Source organism: Trifolium pratense, linkage group LG7, assembly GCF_020283565.1.
Source record: "Trifolium pratense cultivar HEN17-A07 linkage group LG7, ARS_RC_1.1, whole genome shotgun sequence".
NCBI lineage: Eukaryota > Viridiplantae > Streptophyta > Magnoliopsida > Fabales > Fabaceae > Trifolium > Trifolium pratense.
In genome coordinates, this window is record NC_060065.1 from 4,437,903 (window position 1) to 4,459,749 (window position 21,847).

Sequence of the window (21,847 nt, forward strand, 5' to 3'; positions counted from 1 at the left end):
AAAATGTAAAGCCACCCTCCTCAACAGATGATTTTTTTGTCGGTGTTAACAACTTACTCAGACTTGTAAAAAAAATGTTGATGTTTTCTCTTCGGGCCCCTCGTGTTTCTTTTATACCCATCAATATTCCAATTTTGCCCTTGTGAAAAATTCGGTTCGCAGAAACCGAATTTTTTCTAGTGCAAATTCAGAGTAAATTTCGGTTTTTAGAAACCGAAATTTGTTTTCAAGACAAAAAAAAACTTCGGTTTCTACGAACCGAAGTTTTTTCAAGGGCAAAATTGGAAACTCAGGGGGGATAAAAGAAACACGGGGGGTGGGGAGAGAAAACATCAAAAATGTTTGGAAAGAAAGGACAATTTTTTTGTCAAATAGGTAGTAATTAGATCCACACATTTTAAATATAGAAAAATTCAAAATCCAAAATTCAAAATTTCGATTAGAGAGAGATTTTCTCTCGAGCACGTAAGTAAAAAATGTCAGTCGTAATTTACCATCAAACAATTAATTCAATATTGATATTGTAAAATGTTTTTTTTTTCTAAAATTGTACCTGAACGCTAGGTTGAGTAGTTTGTTGCTTACGGATATAATGGAGATTACTACCCCTAGAGTCATTTCTGTTTAGTTTCTTCTCTTGTGCTTAGGCCCTTTTTATATAAAAATTAAATTAAATTAAGTACGGTATATAATATATAATTTGTTACGAGAGGAGTAAGAAGTGGTAATATTTTAGAAGACGGACATTTATTTTTACGTACAATACAATGAGCATTCCGTCTTTAAATACTCACTCTGGTCCTTATTATAAGAAGAAGTTTATTTTTTAGATTCATAGAATGTTGGATGTATCTGGTCTATATTATTGACTAGATACACCCAACATTCTATGAATCTAAAAAGTAAATTTTTTCTTATAATAAGGACCGGAGGGAGTATAAAAATCCTTTAAAAAATTTGTCATTTTTTATAAACCTTTTTCTTTAAATTTTCATCTGTAATTCTAACATACATTATTTACTGTAAACAACAATAATCTTTTTGATATCAAGTTGTTTCAGCCTCTTCCCGATCGCAGTTGCATGGATTGAACCGTCATCCTCCCTATCAAGTCAAGCGTCAATCATCACACATTTAAATGTAAAGAAGTGTGGAATCCGGAGTTCCGGTCACTCCAATAATATTCCTAATAGCTACCATTTGAGCTACTTGTGGGACAAATAACAATTCTAAACAAACTTTTTGAAATTTTGTGATTTAGGCAATGAGGATATATTTAAGGACAAACATATTTATTATCAAAAAATGACCAAAATTAAAATGAACATATTATAAAAAACAATATTAAATTAAATATTTTGTCAAAAAAATATTAAATTAGATACAGTATATGATATTTCAAACAATATTAAATTCTTAAATTAAATGTATGGTATTTCTTTTTGTGTATCCTCAACTGCAGAAACTCTCAATAAATTTTCTTTTCCTCTCTGCGGAAATCATAATCCCTAAGACCCTAATAAGCTATTTTCTTCACCGCGATTCCCTCATAAGCTATTTTCTTAATCATCCTCATTCATTCCCAGTTACTGCAACCGTGCGTCAATCAAATAAACTCATCAGCTCACTCAAATCAAAGATTTCTTCAACTTGTTATAACACTGATCTCAACAACGCAGGTATAATCATAATTCGTTGATTTAATTAAGCCAAAATCTGAGCTTAATTTTTCAATTTCATTTCATGCGCTACAATGTTCAATGTCTAGTTCTGCTCTACATTTTGAATCTCAATTTTCCTGGAACTTTTATTTATAGCAATAAATGTTAGATTAAAATTATTATTTTTTGTCTGATACTTAAATCTGAATGTTCTTCAAAAAATTCTCAATTATGAGTTGGAATTTACAAATCTAGTTATTTAAGTAATTATTTATCTATGATGATGATGTTGTCTCCAATAATTTCTTGGTCAATATATTTAATTTATGCTAAAATTGAAACTGTTATCATTTGCTATTATCATTTCTAGTATTACTATTTACTTTCATATGGCGGATATCGAGGATCAGTTGAAATCCTGTCTCTGAAACCCGGCATGGCCGATATTCGACAACACTGCATGAAGCATACATGTATATAAATCATATATGAAGTGGAAAAGGAAGAGAGGCATGCTATAACTAATCTTTTGTGCTGACAACTAAAAGACCGATATTGTTTTTGGTAGAACCGATAGTGTTTTTAGTTATTTATATCATAGTTGATTCTCTTCTATGTGCATGGTTTGCAAGGTTTTTCTATTTTGCCTTTTGTTATCATATGAAATTATTATTATATTCGTGCACTTGGTAGAAACCACTGCTCTATATTTTCAATTTTTTGTTGGGTGCCTAAAACTAATGCTGGATTGTGACACTTTTTGGGTTTCAACTTTCAAGCTAGATGCCATAATCCATCTTATTATCATAATTGCTTTGTGATTTCTGTCTTTTCTTTAATACAAACTTTTCAATTTTTTACTTATTGGAAGTACTTCACACATTATTATACTCTTATTCAAAATTTCAAATCTTGTTTATGTTATTTTAAACACAATGCTAAACTCAAACTGTTGTAAATACTTCACACATCATACTCTTACACTCTTTGCCATAGTTCAGTGTGTATGCATGTTATTTTGTATGTTAATTAGGAATATTAATCACAACTAGGTGGTTCTTATTTTACTAGAATGGTTCTCTTTCTTTTGGGTTTTGCAATCCCCTTTAAGCTTAGGGAATTGTTTTTAATGTGAATCATGAATGTTTGATACTGGCTCATTGATTTCTCTTTTACTGAATGGTTGTCCTATTTTTGGTGTATGCTACTTTGATCTTATTCCTTATAATTGAGTCTAAAATATATAATTGTTTTTCTCCCATGGCGCAGGCAAAGAGAAACAAACTATGTGGTATTTCATTTATTGCTCATTGTAGTGATCTCATGCCCACAAAACCAAAATAAAATATTTCTCCAAAGTTTGAATCTTCTCAACCTAAATATCCAACGAGTCTAAAACCGCAATTCGTGTTGATCTCAGAAATACCACTTGATTTGCCACTCCCTCTTTTTTCTCTTGTTCTGTTTTCCCCTGAGTTTTAGGGGGGGAAATTGTGGTTTTGAACAAGTTTGGAAAATGAGGCGAAGACCAACAGATTTTCGAAGGCCAGTGCGGAGAAGGGTTCCTGATGTGTTTTGGTGGGCATTGTGCTGTGCAGTGGTTCTTCTCTTTATCTATATTCTGACAAAAGGGACTCAGATTGAGTCTAGACCGTCTTTGCCCAAGGTATTGCTTTTTTATTTACTTGATTACGTTGGTTTCTGTTCTTGTTGCTGAAAAGTTTGTATGAAAACTCAGCTAATTTCTTTCTGGATCATAGTCTTGGTTGTAGAACCTTCATTTTCTGTCAAGTTAATATGATATGGGTTCTTTAAACAAGGTACTATTGTTGTACCTTATTGTGTAAGGGAAAATCGACTAATCAGCTAAACTATGTCTCTTCAACTCAATAAGATAAGATATTTCTATTTGAATATAGACATTAAAAGCTACTATTTGCAATCTCAGCATTTAGGTGGATGTGAAAACCTGTGAGCTATTTTTAGAGCTTATAATCAGCTGAAAAAAGTTTATTAGCTTTAAAAAAAATCTTTCAATTCTTCTGATGTGATGATGTTGGAAATTCGGCGTGTTTTCAGAATTATGTACCATGTGTCTTTGTGAGATTGTGTTATCCGGATTTTGTGCTAGTTTGCTTTATATGCCTTTTCATTTTTCATGTTTTGGGGTGTGTAAACGGGTTCTTTCATATGAGTAGTTGTTTTGGGCTTATGCGTTTGATGCATTCCTATTATAACCTGCATTCGAGAGAAACAACTGGATTTATGTGAGATTGAAAAACGTTGACTCTTGTTCCGTTTCTGCATCTTATTCCTTTTAAAATTTTCTCTTTAGATGGAAAAAATGGTTAATGGGTGAATTGGATAGAATTATAAATTAGATAAAAAAAAAAATTAGAGTATTTCCATAAGGTATATACACCTCACCCATTTTTACATCGATCAGTTTTTTAACACCTAATAATTTTGAATAGCAGTGTTATGCCAGATCAGATGTTTTAAATTTCTGATTTTATTGTTACATCACTGCTAGCTTAATTTATTTTATTAATTGATAATCTAGCTGGCTGATGACATTACTTTTGTAAGTTTGTAATACATCTTTCAAAACATGGTAAGCCGTCAACATTTAGTAATGAAGAAAATTTCACATAATGTTTGGATTTGAATCTGTACCATGCTGCTACTTTATGCTCACATTGTTATAATTTGATTAAAATTACTACCATTATATAGGGAGCTTATTGTTAAATGTTTTGCAATAGGCAGAATAGTGATATTTTCATATGTTTTTGCTCTTGTTGTTAAGTTAACATACACTTCATTTCCTTACTATAGAAAATAATAATAATTTTCCGTAAATATATTTTCGTAATTTCATTTATGATATTGGAATTGTGACATAATAATTAAAGGGTAATGCATAGATCATACGAAAAAGTACTGAAACTTGATCAAGTTATTGGAACATAGCTTTCATGGCACACTTGACTTCTTATGTCAAAGCTAGAATACTATATTATTTTCGGGGGATGGAGATGGGGGAGGATGAGTTTGGGTCCTTGCTTAGCGAATAACTTGTATCTTGTTGTGCAGAGAACTTACAAGAATGATAGAATTATGGAAGGCCTCAATATTACTGAAGAGATGTTAAGTTCAGACTCGGTAACCAGACAACTTAATGATCAGATATCCCTAGCAAAAGCTTTTGTTGTAATTGCAAAAGAAAGTAACAATCTACAGTTTGCTTGGGAACTAAGTGCTCAGATCCGCAATTCGCAGATTCTCCTCTCAAATGCTGCCACTAGGCGTTCACCTCTAACAACCAGAGAATCAGACAGTGCTATCCGTGATATGGCGTTATTGTTATATCAGGCCCAACAGCTCCATTATGACAGTGCAACCATGATCATGAGATTCAAAGCAAAAATTCAAGCTCTTGAAGAACAGATGAATTCTGTAAGTGAAAAGAGTTCAAAATATGGACAAATAGCGGCTGAAGAAGTCCCAAAAAGCTTATACTGTCTTGGTGTCCGGTTAACAACAGAATGGTTCAAAAACCTTTCTTTGCAAAAGAAATTAAAGGACAAAAGGCAAGTGGAGATGAAGATTAAGGATAAAAATCTTTACCACTTTTGTGTGTTCTCTGATAATATTATTGCAACTTCAGTTGTAGTCAATTCAACTGCAAAAAATTCAAAAAATCCCAATATGGTTGTTTTTCACCTTGTCACTGATGAAATAAATTATGCTGCAATGAAGGCGTGGTTTACCTTGAATGATTTCCGTGGGGTGACTGTGGAAGTTCAGAAGTATGAAGACTTTACTTGGTTAAATGCTTCATATGTTCCTGTGCTTAAGCAACTTCAAGACTCTGAAATACAAAGCTACTATTTCTCTGGAAACAGTGATGATGGAAAGACACCCATCAAGTTTCGTAACCCTAAATATCTTTCCATGCTTAACCACCTGAGGTTCTATATCCCTGAAGTTTTTCCTGCACTGAAGAAGATCGTGTTCCTGGACGATGATGTTGTTGTTCAGAAGGACCTTTCTGATCTTTTTTCAATTGATTTGAACGGGAATGTTAATGGAGCTGTTGAGACATGCATGGAAACATTTCATAGATACCATAAATACTTGAACTATTCTCATCCTCTTATAAGAGCACATTTTGATCCTGATGCATGTGGATGGGCATTTGGGATGAATGTATTTGATTTGGTTGAATGGAGGAAGAAGAATGTAACAGGTATCTACCACTATTGGCAAGAAAAGAATGTAGATCGGACACTGTGGAAACTCGGTACCTTGCCACCTGGACTGTTGACATTTTATGGATTAACCGAGCCCTTGGATCCATCATGGCATGTACTAGGTTTTGGCTACACAAACGTTGATGCTCAATTGATAGAGAGAGGAGCTGTACTGCACTTCAATGGGAACTCCAAACCTTGGTTGAAGATTGGGATTGAAAAATACAAGCCCATATGGGAAAAACATATCGATTACTCTCATCCCTTATTACAGCAATGCAACTTTCATTGATTATGAATTGAGCTTTAATTGGAACTTCAAAGTTCAAACCTTGGCGTGCATGGAAATACATCAGTAACCATTCCAATCCTCTATCGCAACAGTGAAACATTTATTGACTTGTGGATCTGGGAGGTATAGTGATCCTTACATGCAAAATCCAATTGAGGGTATTAATTTGGTAGTAAAAATGCTTTTACAATTTTAAAAGGTCAAGCATGATTGGTGGCTATAACACGGTGTCTTCATTGATTCCGGATCTTCGGTTGTAGCATATAGATGTTCATTTCTATTAGACAATATCAGCTTATAGTTTCTTCTTTGTGATTTTAGTCAGAGTTGAGATCTACTGTAAACTTTTTGTTGTCCACTAGTACCACTATTGTTCATTGCAAGTTAGTTAGCTACTACAATATTTCTTCTACCGTTGTTGTCTTTTTTGATCCAAAAAGAAACCATGATTAGAGTTTTATGGTTCTTTCTTGTATCAAAATTATCTTGCTTATTTATTTTCTAATCAGAGATTCAATATCCTTTTGTTCTTGGTGTGGATTATTTTATTTGATTGTTTCTCTTATGTGCTAAGGGGTAATGATAGAAATGTAAGGAACTTTTCTTGACCAAAACAGAAAAAGAAATAAGAAATATAAGGAACATTTTATTTGTTCACATGTACTTTTATATTTTTGTTCACTTGATTATTTTTTTTAATAATAAAAGGATAAGAATCATAAAATATAAAGCCATTTGACCCGAAGTTTATCCCAACGGGTTTCTAAATTGATACTGCGCCATCAAATTTGATCCTAATTCATCCCTAATTTTTTTAAGAATTCTCTTCCCCCGTGACTCTCTTTTCTCCCCCAAATTTTCATTTTCAATTTTTGTATGATGGGACAAATCGGGTTCTAAATAGCTCTGGTTGAGTTGGATTATAGAAATGGACAGAATTTTCAACCCCTATAATTTTTGGTTAATTTTTCGGTTCTCAGATTAATATGAGCTTTGATAGTTTGAAATTTAGCTGGTAGGTAAACTATTGGAGATATGTTACCATGTTACCCTCATTGCTCTTTTACCAAAAAAAAAAAATAATAATAATCTTTTGTAAAGGGATGCAGATTCTTGAAAAATATACAAATTTTTAAAGTAATGATTAGAACTAAATTTTAACAAGATGGTTTTGTTCAGTACAGAGTATTCATTACCGTCGTATCCATTTTGTTAAGAAATTAATAGTAACACTATTATTTATGCATTGAACATTTAAAAGTATAATGCATCACCATTAACTACCGGACTCATTTAAATTTTTATGTTGTAGGGGAATGCCCATCAAAATGGTTGATGCTAGTGATCAACATAGTGTAGCCATCACTGAAGCAACTTATTTTGATGATGATGATGATGCAGGTGACTTGTGACTATCACTTCTAAACAAAACAACCGAGAGAAGATTTACTTTATCCTCACTGAATAAAAACGTGTGCAAAGTCTCTCGTACCATATAGCAACACTAAATGTCTTTTATTGTATATCAATTAAATAATTTTTTAATGATTTGCACGTCTAATAAAGCATTGATTGATCTTGTAAACAAAACATATTAGAAGACTAATCAAATAGAAGGATGCATGAGGAAATATATTATTTACCATTGTATTACAATAAAAATTAAAATAGTCATCTTTATTTTCTCTTGCAATTGTTGGGATGTTTAACTATGAATGTCGGCATTTAAATCCATTGTTTATGAGTTGTTGAATTGGGATTGCACCCCCAAACCATTGATCCCAGCCAACATCTCCTGGATCTGCTATGATACAATTAGAATCAATTCAAATTGTTTATATATTTACTCGTTATTTTTTTTTTGTCAAGTAATCCGGTAGCTAGAAATTCCACATTTAAGGTGGATAAGTGCGATGATCGGAGTTCGAACCACGGCCCCCCTGCATATATAATATAATGTTCTACCAATTGAGTTAAGCTCACGGGACTAGGGGTGCACGCAGTTCAGTTTGGATCGGTTTTGTGACAAAAATTCATCCGATCCAAAATTAAAATAACTCGCGGTTCGGTTCGGTTTTGGATGGCTAATTAAAAAAATCCGATCAAATCCGCTCCAATTTTGTGCGGTTTAATTTGGATCGGTTTTTGGATATCCAAATTACAAATTAAATTTTACTTATTTAAATATTAATGTTATAAATACATGATAAAATAATATATTTTATGTAAAATATAAGACATAATATGTTAAAAATTAATATTTTGCAATGACAATTATCAAATATATTTGAAATCTATGAAATAGTAAAAAGAAATAGCTGAAATTGAACTAATATGTGTTATTGAGAAAACTAAAAACCAACAATTAATATGTTAATGTAATATATCATACTAATAAAAAGTTAAATAACTATTAAAAATTATGTATGCGGTTTGGTTCAGTTTGGATCGGTTTTAAAAAATCAATCCAAAATCCGATCCGATCCAACGGTTTTCACAAAAGGACATCCAAACACATCCAAAAATATTCGATTTTTTGCGATTTTCGGTTTTTTTTTATCGATTTGCGGTTATTTTTTGGATTGGTTTGGATTTGACCACCCCTACACGGGACTTCCTCGTTATTTTATTTATTTATTACAGTATTACAGTATTTATTTACATATCAACAAGTCAGAATTACTAGAAGATATAGGTATAAAATTGTGTGTAAGCAAAACCAATCAACTGCGCCACTAACTTTTTTGATACAAAATTCTGTGTAAGCAAAAGTAAATTTCTCACGAAATCGGTACAAAATAATAATATTAAAAATTGAGGTTGACCTTGATGATATCAATTTGGTTATTGAGGTGGGATATGACAACTTTCATCCTATGCTTCCCTAAGAAGCTTGGAAAAGCTCTTGCTTGTGCCATACATTGAAGACCCTTTTTCCTCTCTTCATTGTAGTCCTCTGATACTCTTCTCTATGGCCGATACTTGTGGTTGTTTTTTGCCACTACGTGCATGAACATGAAGATTAGGGTCTCTTTCCTTATCTCTTGCATATATTTTTTATGCCTATAATATATGATAGTAGTGATAGTAGTTGTGCATATATATAGTGAGAAAATTTCATAGCATTACCCTTATATTTATCGAAAGATAAAATCATACGGTAAATTTTATCTTAGTATAAATTCGTGAAAGGTTTTTAAAATGAACATTCAATTTGTCCAAACGAAATTATTTAACTATAATTCAGACATTGATGAATTTTTGAAACATAACAAAGTCTTAAATTTCATATTTTAAATTCATAAATCATAGACTGAATCTTTGTCAAAAAAAAAAAATCATAGACTGAATAAAAAAGTTAAAATCTATTAGAGGTACCTAATTAACCCAAACAAAAACAAACCAATAACTATTAAAGATACACATGAACGTTATTTAAAATTAAGATCTTATAATACAACATATTTCCTAGAATTAATTGCAATGAAGGCAAGCACCAAAAAACAGCTTTTATGTATTCAGCTGTACTTGATACACGTTTTATAAATAAAACTAAAGTCCAACCCAGTATGAACGTCCATTACAGTTGTGGATTGGAGACTCAGTGGGAGATGTAACACACCACTCATACCAAACCTGATTCAGATTCCACAAACAAGTCAATATATTACTATAAAGAAACATAGAAAATAGGATGAAGACTAATATATGATTAGATGAAGTATCAAAGTTGCTGCTAGTGAGATAAAATCAACCTTTTTAGGACCACAACAGCGCCAGAAATTTACTTTGAGTGTGGAACCTGGTTTCACGCAAATTGGTGACCTTAGAGGGAAAAATATTGAAAACCTGCAAATAGAAGAGAACAAAGCATAAAATATTAGTTGAACTTGGTACCATAGAATATTACTGCAAGTATATATAAACAGGTAACAAATATCAATACCAGCTAAACATGTTTGGTGTAGCTGTTGAAGGTTCAATCCCGAGATGCACATCCTTGTAAAGAACAGCGTCAAAGTAGCCAGCAAATCCTATGAACATAGGGTAAACAATGTCAGTATCAAACAGATAAATATAGCATCTGCATTGAGGAGGATTCATTAGCACAAGCACAATACTTGATCTGAGATAAGATTTAGGCATTGAAGGTCGATTTGGTGTAAAATGCTTTCTAACACTTCAAATATCTAAACCATTTCACAACCACGTCCATGTAATGTTATTATTTCCTAACAAACATTACTGCCACTATGTTTTATTAATGACAAAATGGACCATCACAAACTAGCAAATTTGGATTCTGAAAACCTCTGGAACAATGGAAGTAAAAATTGAATATCTTAGATAAATCATTTCCAATAAAAGTCTATTTAGTCTATAAGAATAGAAAGAGAAAAGCACTACTTACCATGTACCATTGCAGACCCAGTGTCATTCGGTATTGTAAAATGCAACTTCTTATAGCGTTGATTGCTTTCACTATCAACGGGTTTTGGATGAGTAAATGTAAAAACCTATGCAAAGACAAAACCAACAGAAAAAGAAGTTAAATTATTAACAATAATGAGATAAGTCATAACATCAAATAAATAAATAAATAAATAAATAATAAACTGCACAGTAAGAAACGCACAGATTGGCATGGTGCAAGTCGAGCTGCGTTATGTATTTTCACAACATATGCAGTTTCAAAGTGTGAAACATCTTTATGTGCCTTAACCTGAAAAACAACCACAAGCTAGTGTATTAATTAAGTAATAAATAAATTTAACAATGTAAATTGACATGGGAAGTACAGGAGATATACATCATTGTATAGCTTTGAAGCTGTCACTGGTTGGATGAAACTTGTGTACCTGAAAGTAGGTAATACATAAAAATAAATTGACACGCACATGAACAGAAATAACAAAACAAGAAATTAAACTTATACATAACATATTTAATCATTAGCTGGTTGGTCCCTATAAACACTCGGCAGTATGACATCTCCTAGTGCAATAAAGATTGGTGGTGACTGATATCATTATTGTGTCCCTAGAATGCTTGTGAAATTGTGGTCATAGACTCATAATCATATTAGAATATGAAGTTTTTTATGCTTTCTATATTATGCTGATGTAAGCAAGCCCATAAGAATATGGATTGGTCAGCAACTGAAATAGTACATAACTTTATATGCAAATTGTTTCACAAGAAAACATGTGCAAGTCTGAGTGAAACCATGGGTCAAGGAATTCGTACAATGTTTAGCACTCAATATTCAAGCAGAGCAAAATATCCAGGAATCCAAATGCAAAACTCTACATGTATAACTTATTCGTTTTCAATTGGTGAAACATAAAATTTATGTATTCAATCATGCAACTATCTTGCACGATCACGGAATCACTGCGCAGTGAGAAACCTTGCTGAATGGATTTCTCAAGTGTTGCATTTTACCAGGTCGGCTATCACAGCCAAGAAAAAGAGAATGAGTAAGTTTAAGAACTTCAAAGTGGAATGTCGGACTAACTTAAACCCAAAACATCGTGCAAGGCCCAAAACATCAGCCTCAGTGAGAAATTACACAGAACTTACTTATTTTGTTTAGTTTACCAATAGGGGAATACCGGACTAACTTAAACCCAAGCCGCAGCTGGTGCGAGCGGATGGTCCAACCATCTGTTTCAACCCTTGGTGGCTCATAGTAATTCTATTTAATGAATAATTAGTTTGAATAATTTCAAAACTTAAATTAGTGGCCGAAGTTATATTGGGTATGTTAGTGACAACTGACACCGGCAGTTTTTTGTATTTTTCATTTTTTTTAGTCTTCACAATAGTGGTCATACCGCTATAAAAAAGAAAAGAAAATCCCAAAAGATGAACCAGTGTATGAAATAAAAGGAATTTACATACGAAGATGGTATTGAAATTCCTTCTGGCTTCAAAAACCTCTGAGCTCCATCAAGGCACTCGGGAGACAATTCATTGTCACCAAAAGAACCTAGCAATTCACTAACCTAAATTCAAGCCAACAGCAATCAGACACTAGAGCATACACAACAAGTATCAAACAATTAACAAAGTGAGCATAGAAATTTACCAATATATCGGCTTTTTCAGGGGCGTTCCAATAGCGCATGTCACATGAGACTATAGTAACAATATCCTCCCATCCTTCTAATTTAACTAATGCCTGTTCCAACAAATAACTCATGTCTAAATTGATTGAAGGATAGTCTCAAACACTGGGAAAAATAAGTAAAATAATCTATATCTTGTACTAAAAAGATATTAAGCGACGATCAGAGAAAACAAAAAATCAAGGAATTAAAACACTCATGAACAAGAGATAAAAAATGTCACAGCGACCAAACATTGAAGGCACTAAATACTTGTATTACCTACCATGTTTGCATACAGGTGCTAAAAATTCAAAACAACAGAGCATGACAAAGAGCACAGCCATATACTCAAACATTTAAAACATACTTCACTGAAAACAATATTTGAGGATGTCTAGCAAATAAACGAGTTTTTCTACTATAGTAATAAACAAAGGGTTTTTCTATTATGTGCAAATTTGTACATGTTAAGAAGTTCAAAATAGTATATGTGCATTGAAACTTGTGCATTTTATATTAAATGTGTAACTTTTTAATAAATAATTGTTGTTTTTCAATAAGTTACTACTTTTAGTTGCTTTAACATGTGCAATATTGCACATGATAGACAAACCCATAAACAAATTACATAATACTGGAAAATAACTTCATGGAAGCACTACAAAGTAAAAGTTCCACAACTAACATGAAGGGTAACGACTGCATTGGGATTCTTTTCAACAGCATAAACTTTTAGCTTCCGCCCAGTTTCTTCCGAAGCCTAAAAATGAATAAGCAAACAAGCGGTCAAAAGAATACTATGTATCCAATCTGCATATAACAGAGTCACTTATTGTAAACAATGAGGTAAAATATCACACCTGTAATGATGCCCGCACAAGAGGTCCACGCCCTGCTCCAACAACCATCAGTACCTAGCAATGAGTACAAACAATTAAACTCCACCTCTGTACTATTTTGCACAGGCATCTAAAGTGCTGTTTATCAACCACAAATAGCAATTAAAAATAGAGGGAAATTACACTCAACTCCCTTGAGGTGTCCTTAAACAACATAGACACCCAACTTGTATTTCAATACATTGACCTCCCTCAATTACACACATCTCCCTTCTATTATGTAAAAATAGAGTGGGTGTCATTTATGCATAACTGAGGGGAAGTGAAGCAATTTTACAAACTAATAAGGGTTGTTGGTGTTTGTTGAACAACCAGAAAGGGGTGAGTGCAATTTCTCCCAATACGAAAAAATGCGTTTAAAAATCAAACATGAGAAAAAATTCTTACAATGGTTTTAGTAGATGCCTCTTCATCAGGAATCATGTCCAGCATTGCTTTACTTACTGCTCTTTGGTACTGTAAATAGCAAAGCTAATGATTAGACTGCAAGTACACAACTTAGAACCCAAGTCAAAACCAAAATATGAGTAACAAAAGAGACCTGACAATACTTTTGATGTATGATCACGTTCAACAGCAGACAATACAAAATATCATTTAAATTACCTAAACAAACTAAAATATAGATAACAGACATCAGACATTGGACAACAGTTGAATAACATGGAAGGGAGGTGGTCACTAAATCAAAAAAGTTCACCATGATTGCAGTATAAGTACAAATTATAACTACTGAACTTCAAGGTAAGAGAGAAAACATAAACATAAATCGAATGGGTGAAGTTGAGAATATAATTCATGCATTGCAATACCTGAATGTATTTCATAGCATCTTTCTCAAAAGTCTCATAAGTACGAGCCTCCAAATTATCCATCAAAGGCTGCACAAAATTTGAAAATATTTCAAGATTACATATCTGAATGTGCAGAGGAATAGAAGCCAACAAATGAATAGAAAACAGCATGAAAGAACACTTACTTGCAAAGGTGACTGTAAATAATCCCTGTATCCAAGCTGGCATAAAAAACTTGAAGTCAAGAGAAGATAATAGCAATCATGCCATGCATATATTACAAGCATATGTCGAGATAAATACCTCAAAACGTTCTTGCTCAGGAAGAGGATCCATTTTTTGGTACAGATGTCCAACATAATCCAGATATAGACGCAAGGGATGTCTTTGTGAATCTAAGGTGCCAAAAAAGTCACTATAAACAGAAGGTTTTGGCCAAGGGTAAAATAGTTGAAGAAACAGCAGAACACCAAATCACAACTATCAAAAATACAAATGCAAAGCACAAAGATGCGCACACATGGAGATATACAAAGTATAGAAGTGAAGAGGATACTTAAATAAATATAAATATTATTACAAAAAGAAGAGAGGTTTTGCAGCTTCAATGCAGGCCAAATAGTAGTGTGTATAAATAAAAAAATATTTACAAACAAAATTAAAGGAAGAATAAGTATTTTAGGCCCCCATGTGCTATCATTAAAAAAAATCAGTTTCGATTTTCTAAAATTTAGGTTCCTTTTAAATTTTTAACAAGTGGACTCGAGACTCACATAGTGAACAATTGTGATACAGAGAAGATAGAAGGGAAACTAGAAAGAATGCAGTTTTAGAAACAATGAAAACAGTATTTTTGCCATTTTCAAATTTTCTATAATGCTAGATCTATTTTCAAAAAATTTAAAAGAAAATGGTGAGGAAAGTGAAGATGAAAACATGAAATATGGCAAGTATACAAGCCCTTAATTTCATTAATTATGATCTTCAAAAACAGAGAACAGACTCAGGAACCAATAACAGGAACTTACCCGCAACAGAACGATTATGAAAATCATTTGCATCCACACTTGCTTTAGGATTACCAGAATTTCCAGATATAATTATCTGCATAGATGATGTTTCAAACTCGCTCAATACCTTTCGAAGGAAAACAATGCTACTTGAACTTAAAATTCCATTAACACAATCAACCTCAACGAAAAGAAAAACGAAATACAGAACTGTAGGGCATCAAGGTTGTATACAATACCAATAACTGCTCAAGTTATTTTGCATATGAATACACTATCACCTCAGAGTTCAAAGAAAGATTTACCTGTATATTATGGTTAAAAAACCTCGTAATCAACATCTGATGGCGCTTGGAGAGACATGGATATCCACGACCATTAGTTAAAAAGGACTGGCAAAATTTCAATCAAAACCTTTATAAATTTAGATAACAATCAGAACTATGAAACCTGATATTTGAAAAATTCATTATAGCCACAAGATGTCCTTACATCAGTATTTACTATAGCTGCTCTAACAGACTCCCCAAACCACCGTCCTAATGAATTTGCTGAAGGCAGAGTACTCCTAATGAATAAGATTACAATAACAACCCTCAGCATAGGAAACCAATACTGAACTAGTGCATTTTAAAAACAAGTTAGGGGATTAAAAGCATGCAAAAACTCAAAGGTCACTGCATACAATAGAGTAAAATAAGTTAATGAACTAAAGTGCAAAATACTCACAGAATATCAAGTGCAACTGACAGTTGACTGTGATGCTCGCAAAGCAGACGAAATGAATTCCATGTTTCCCAGGAGTCAACCTAAAAATCAGAATTGAATGTCGTAAAGAAACACAAAAAGCATAACATCCTAATTCTTTACTGTCTGCAACAAGACTAAATTTTTGTTACCGAACATTCTACACTCAAATAATTTGACCACCAGCAAAGATAATACAAAAAAAAGGTATGCAAGTCATTCCAGTGTCAGGTTTTGATGAATACAATTCAGCAGCTATGACATTAAATTTATGATAGGTATGCAAGTCATTCAAGTGTCAGGTTTTGATGAATGCAATTCAGCATCTTTGACATTAAATGTATGATAGGTATCTGCAATTCTATTCAGAATAAAAATTGATTTTTTTAAAATCAAGATAATTTCAGTTAGAAAAAAAATTGATTGCTATTAAGTTGTCGTTCCTAAATATTTCAACCAAAAAAAGAGGAATCTTATAAAAATGAAGAACTCTAATTTTCACAGCAAAAATAGTATCAACAAAAACAGAAGTACCCAAAAAATCAAAGTATAAAAACAGTTACACGAATCAATACTTTACCCAAAATCAATCTAATACCAGGGACATCATTTAAATTGCAAAGTTTAACAATTCAGATAAATATAATACCAAAATAACAATAACTTCAAACCTAACACATTGTAAAACATAGCATCTTAAACCCCCGAGTACCATAGAAAATCAATCAAAATTTGCATTTGAATACACCACAAGTTAACTTAAGAATTTGGCAAGAGCTTGTCTGGTTTGAGAAATCATTTGTTTTCACTGATAAAAAAAATATCACCAAATTTTCTTGTCTCCCAAACAAATTATTGGAAAACAAAGGGCATATTTGTAGTTATTAATGAACAAAAAAATGAAACACTTTCTTTAACCAAAATAAGACCTAAGAAGTCTACATTTGGAAGAAAAAAAGGAAAGGTGTGTGCTTTGCTCATGCAGAGAAAAGAACAGCACAATGGTACATTACATGAACCCAGCCAAGATACAGAATGTTGAAGACATGACCCTTCACAGCATGTTTCTAGCATATTTACTCACCAGAGTGGCAGAGTTTGCATCCATAGAGTCATCATCAGGCACAACCAAGGAAATCCTAAGCCACAGCTGTTTACAAAATAAAAGAATAACCATAAGAATGACATAATGACACTTATGAATAAAAGACATAATCAATCACAAAGTTTGATCTCAGAATAGCACCTGCATATTACTCAGGTCCTGTAAGATTTGATTCACACACCGTGCATAATTAGCACAAGAGGTTCCTTTAGGGGCAGGAAGCAGGCAAGCCTACAGTATATTAAAGAAATTAGGAAAAACAAAGCAGTGTTATAAAATGCCATTTTAAAGACTATGGCAGAAATGGGGTGGAGATGATAGGCGGTGCGGCCTATGGCAGCTGGCACAAAATCTGCCATGACATGCAACCATGGTGCTGCTATGGCAGAAATTTGATATCACTAAATGCCATTCAATTGATAAAGGTTAACTTCATTTAAAATTTAATTTTCATTACTTTATTAATATTTAGGTTGACTTAAAATATAACATTAAAATTATATATTTTATATATAAAATAATTTGATAATATCAATTCAGCCATGGCAACTACAACTAGATCATTAAACCAGTACTTCATTGTTCAATAACCAAACTGGTTTTATAAACATTATGGAATAAGAAATATTAAATTTATCAATGAGTAAATTTCCTAGTTGCACTTAAGAATAATAATGATAAAGCAGCAAAAAAAAAAAAATTGAAAGTTCCTTCAACTGGGTTATACAAAAGCACACCTGTAATGAGAGGTGGGAAGCCCAGGCTAATTCTTGTCTAAGAGTGGTTTCAGAATCTAATCTGACGGTCTCATCTTCCGAGTCCAAATCAATCCATGAACTAATTTTTCCTGAGTAAAATGAATAAATTGCCTTAGAAGTTTCAAACAGTCGTGAATAATAAAACTTTTAATAATGAATATAAAACCAACTATGAAAAGGATAAAAAATAAACACAGAAAAGAAAAGTAGGCTCATTGAATGCTCAACAATATCAACTATGAAACACGTTATTGAAAAAACAAATAAATGAACTTTTAAAAAACAATTTTTGAAGACAAAAAAGCAACAAAAGAAAATCGTAAAATTTTATCAAAAAAGTAACCATATGATCATGACCAGCTAACATAAAACATTTGCATTATATGGAGGAAACATAAAATAAAACGTTATGAAATAGCTGTATTGAAAAATTAGTTTTGGGTCGTGAAACAATTTCAAACAGAAGAACCTGACAGATTTCATAATAAAATCAATATTCTTCAAATCCAAGAACACAAAATTGATGAGGGAGAAAATCAAAAGGAAGATTTATAATGAAATACACAATGAATCATAATATAAATTAAAAAACATGAATACTAACAGTAAGAATGATAGGTAACTCATACCAACTACATGACTACTCCATTGGGATGGGCTCAAGACCAAGTCTGACCCAGCAAATGGCGGGGAAGCAGATCCAAAATTATCCTTTTGCACTAAGCTTGGCCTATAGGTAGGATCCGTCTGAATTGCACCACAAAATCATGTAAGCTGAATGGGCAGTAGGAATTACATATGTTGAAGGATCACATATAAAAGAAATACTGGTAGCAAGATAAACTAAAAAAGCTAAAGAAATTATGAAGGCGGAAAACGAACTAATCCCCCTTGTCATGCACTAAAAAATTGGTAGTGTGCTGCATTGCATGTCCATGCATTAATTTAATAATGCAGTCTATTAAGCTCTTAGAGTGAAACAACATTTAGACAGCTTCACAGATAAAGCACAAGACAATGTTACTTTGAGTAAGCCTACTGACCAATAACATATGAAATGACAGCAGCAAGCTGCAGCATGACTGACTAATTGGCTACTGTATTGGAAGTGATAAAGAAACAGAGTTTTCAGTTACATAATGAAAAGTCTTCAGATTATTATCAAGGCATTAGCTAATTAATCAGGATTTACCAAATTAGCATATACTTAACTTCTCTAACAAAACTAATTCCTAGATTACAATAATGCACAAAACCATTTAAAAAAAAAAAAACACTAATACACAAATTTCAGAGTCGGTGCAGAAACAGAACTAATCACAAAAATGAATCTCATAAAACTGTTCATAGTGTTGTGAAATGTTGATCAATAGAGTGATCCAGTGAATCCTCAAATGCTCGCAGTGGAGCGAGCAGCTTCACTGGAAAAAGCTCATTGAACGGTTTCAATCTAGGTGAGCTTACTGACCACACACACAAAAAGGAGCAACAATGAAGTTGCAGTGTGAATGGCTAATTAGTCACCATAAACTATCCAATACAATTAAAAACTTCAATTATCAATTTACCATGTGTGTTAGTTAAAATCCCGATTTGAATCATATAATCCCACGATTTTGCAATTATGATTGCCCTGAGCGATTAAGAGTATGCACATGATCCAATTTTGGTGGAATCGGGTGGAATCGTCCCTATTATGCATATGAATGAATTTAAATTTATATAAGCATTTGAAATATGACTGAAGGTTTTGGTTATCTTACTTGCGAGCTATGCTTATGAAGTTAAATTTACACAAGTCTTTCTAGTGATTTAAGGTTTTCTTTGTCTTACTAATGCTATTCTATATGCATATATTATATAATGAGTTTTATGAATTTTATATACGATTAGTGTTATGATTCCAAGATTTACGATTTTACTTCCCCTTCTCGATTTTGTGTAAAATCTCAATTTTAACAACCTTGACCAGATAATATAAAATGCACTAAAATGACCATAAAAAATATAACCGCTCCAACAGCAATGTAACAGATCATAGGACTTACTAGAATACATTACATGAAAATACAAAAATTACAGAATTGCATGCATAAACAGAACTAATCATAATAATGAATCTTATAAAACTGCTCCTAAAGTAGTGAAATGTAGTTCAATAGAGCGATCCAGTGAATCCTCGAATGCTCATAATAGAGCAGCTTCATCGGAAAAAGGCTCATCAAACTGTTTCAATCTAGGTGAGCTTACTGACCACACACACACAAAAAATTAGCAGCAATGAAGTTGCAGTGTGAATGGCTAATTAGTCACCGTAAACTATCCAATACAATATAAAACTTAAAATATCAATTTACCATATGATATAGAATATGCTAAAATGAACGTAAAAAACATAACTGCTCTAACAGCAATCTAACAGATCAAAGAACAAAACTAATCACAAAAATCAATCTCATAAAACTGTTCCTAATGTAATGAAATGTAGTTCAATATAGCACTCCAGTGAATACAGAAATGCTCGCAATGGAACAACTTCATTGGAAAAGGCTCATCAAACAGTTCCCATCTAGGTGAGCTTACTGACCACACACACAAAAAGGAGCAAAAACGAAGTTGCAGTGTGAATGGCTAATTAGTCACCATAAACTATCAAGTACAATAAAAAAACTTTAAGTATCAATATATATATGATATAGAACACACTAAATGAACATAAAAAAGTTAACTGCTCTAACAGCAATCTAACAGATCTTAGAAAATTTAAGATCAAGATTTTCAAAAGCGGTCGCAGGATTTCGCAATTTCGGCCGTTACAGGTGATGCGTTACAGATTATGACTGGTGCAGTATGAATTAATCACAATATCGCACACATCTTACTAAAATTATTTGTACTATCACATTCACATATGTATAACAACTTAAATTATAAATAATTCTGGAGTTTTGAACTAGGAAAAAGTTAAAATGAGATAACACTTTTTAATTTTTGTTCATTTATGTACTAAAAATGTGATTTTTATTCATTTCTATTGAAAAAAACCGAAGTATCTATCAGCATTTTGTCGCGGCTGTTTCATCGCGTCAGAATCGGCACTTCAGCGTGATTTTTTTTTTCACCCTATAAAAAGGGTGAAAAAGGTAACGGGGCTACCTATATCATTTTGTGGCGGCCGTTTTGGCGGTAACAGTAGTGAAATGTAGTTCAATAAAGCGAAACAGTGAATCCTGAAACGCTCGCAGTGGAACAGCTTCACGGAAAACGCTCATCGAACAGTTTGAATCTAGGTGAGCTTACTGACCACACACACAAAGAAGCAACAATGAAGTTGCAGTGTGAATGGCTAATTAGTCACCATATGCATAAACTACACAGTACTACAATATGAACTTCAATTATTACTTCAATTATTACATTTGAGTATGATATAGAAAACGGTAAAATGAATTGGAATGAAAATGGAAGAAACGAACCAGAGGAGCAACAACGAAATCGAATTTTCCAGTGGCGAGATTGAAAGTAATAACATGAGGCATATCATCACTGAAGTCAGTTTCTACACCGCAAAATCGAGCTTCGCTCTTATCACCACCTCTGTCACCTAGAGGCATTTTCAATTCAACTGTTTTACGAGCGTCGTGGAATATTGACGGAGGAAGGTGTTGACACGGTGAAAAATTCTATGGTATTTATAGTGAGGTGAGAGTGAGAGGCTTTGATGCACCGCGTTCGACGGACATAAATGAGAAAAATGGAGTGGTAGATGTGAGGGTTTATGTAGAGGAAGATGGAAACAAGTACTCTACTAGGGTTTTACGGCTTGCAAAATGTGTTTGGGCTTTCTGAACTAACTGTTCATGTGTCAACTCCACATAACTAAGCCCAAAACTGAAGAGGCAAGACTCAGTCACTAGTTATCTGATCACACCCTTTATTTAATTTTTCTTTACCTTTTTTACTCTTAGACGTGCAATCTAAATCTAAAGTTACATACATCTGTGAGATTTCAGTTCAATTTCATGTAAAGTTTCACAAAAAAGTAGTGTGTAATTTCTTTATTTATTTATTTTTTTACAATAGAATTGAGGATCGAATTCATGACCTTCAGCATATTACCTAAACTCATCATCACTAGACTAAACCTAGTGTCTAGTCAAGTCAACCAAAAACACATTGTGATCCATCATATAATCATCAAATTATTAAAAA

At 32.7% G+C, this 21,847-nt stretch overlaps 2 protein-coding genes across 2 annotated transcripts; one reads left to right on the forward strand and one right to left on the reverse strand.

Moving 5' to 3' along the window:
* The first annotated feature begins 1,405 nt into the window (after positions 1–1,405).
* On the forward strand, positions 1,406–6,738 carry LOC123898568 (probable galacturonosyltransferase 10). The gene is made up of 3 exons (XM_045949556.1): positions 1,406–1,679; positions 2,931–3,327; positions 4,758–6,738. Exons 2-3 carry the CDS (start codon positions 3,178–3,180, stop codon positions 6,207–6,209), a joined length of 1,602 nt encoding a protein of 533 aa, XP_045805512.1. The 5' UTR covers positions 1,406–1,679; positions 2,931–3,177; the 3' UTR covers positions 6,210–6,738.
* A 2,853-nt stretch (positions 6,739–9,591) lies between these two features.
* LOC123898569 (protein arginine N-methyltransferase 1.5) lies at positions 9,592–21,543 on the reverse strand. The gene is made up of 23 exons (XM_045949557.1): positions 21,112–21,543; positions 18,265–18,382; positions 17,615–17,724; positions 17,019–17,108; positions 16,857–16,922; positions 15,755–15,834; positions 15,518–15,593; positions 15,331–15,417; positions 15,044–15,119; positions 14,319–14,410; positions 14,201–14,236; positions 14,034–14,102; positions 13,609–13,677; positions 13,183–13,236; positions 13,008–13,082; positions 12,301–12,393; positions 12,114–12,217; positions 11,020–11,068; positions 10,846–10,932; positions 10,621–10,726; positions 10,156–10,243; positions 9,965–10,058; positions 9,592–9,845 (listed from the first exon to the last, which is right to left on the reverse strand). Exons 1-23 carry the CDS (start codon positions 21,247–21,249, stop codon positions 9,762–9,764), a joined length of 1,941 nt encoding a protein of 646 aa, XP_045805513.1. The 5' UTR covers positions 21,250–21,543; the 3' UTR covers positions 9,592–9,761.
* Positions 21,544–21,847: the final 304 nt, after the last annotated feature.

Coding starts and splice junctions, on each gene's coding strand:
- LOC123898569 (XM_045949557.1), bottom strand. CDS start 21,249: ATGCCTCTAGGTGACAGAGGTGGTGATAAGAGCGAAGCTCGATTTTGC. Junction 15,594..15,754: donor TCAGTTGCACTTGATATTCT/GTGAGTATTTTG, acceptor CTTATTCATTAG/GAGTACTCTGCCTTCAGCAA. Junction 15,120..15,330: donor TTTTTAACCATAATATACAG/GTAAATCTTTCT, acceptor TCATCTATGCAG/ATAATTATATCTGGAAATTC.
- LOC123898568 (XM_045949556.1), top strand. CDS start 3,178: ATGAGGCGAAGACCAACAGATTTTCGAAGGCCAGTGCGGAGAAGGGTT. Junction 3,328..4,757: donor CTAGACCGTCTTTGCCCAAG/GTATTGCTTTTT, acceptor CTTGTTGTGCAG/AGAACTTACAAGAATGATAG.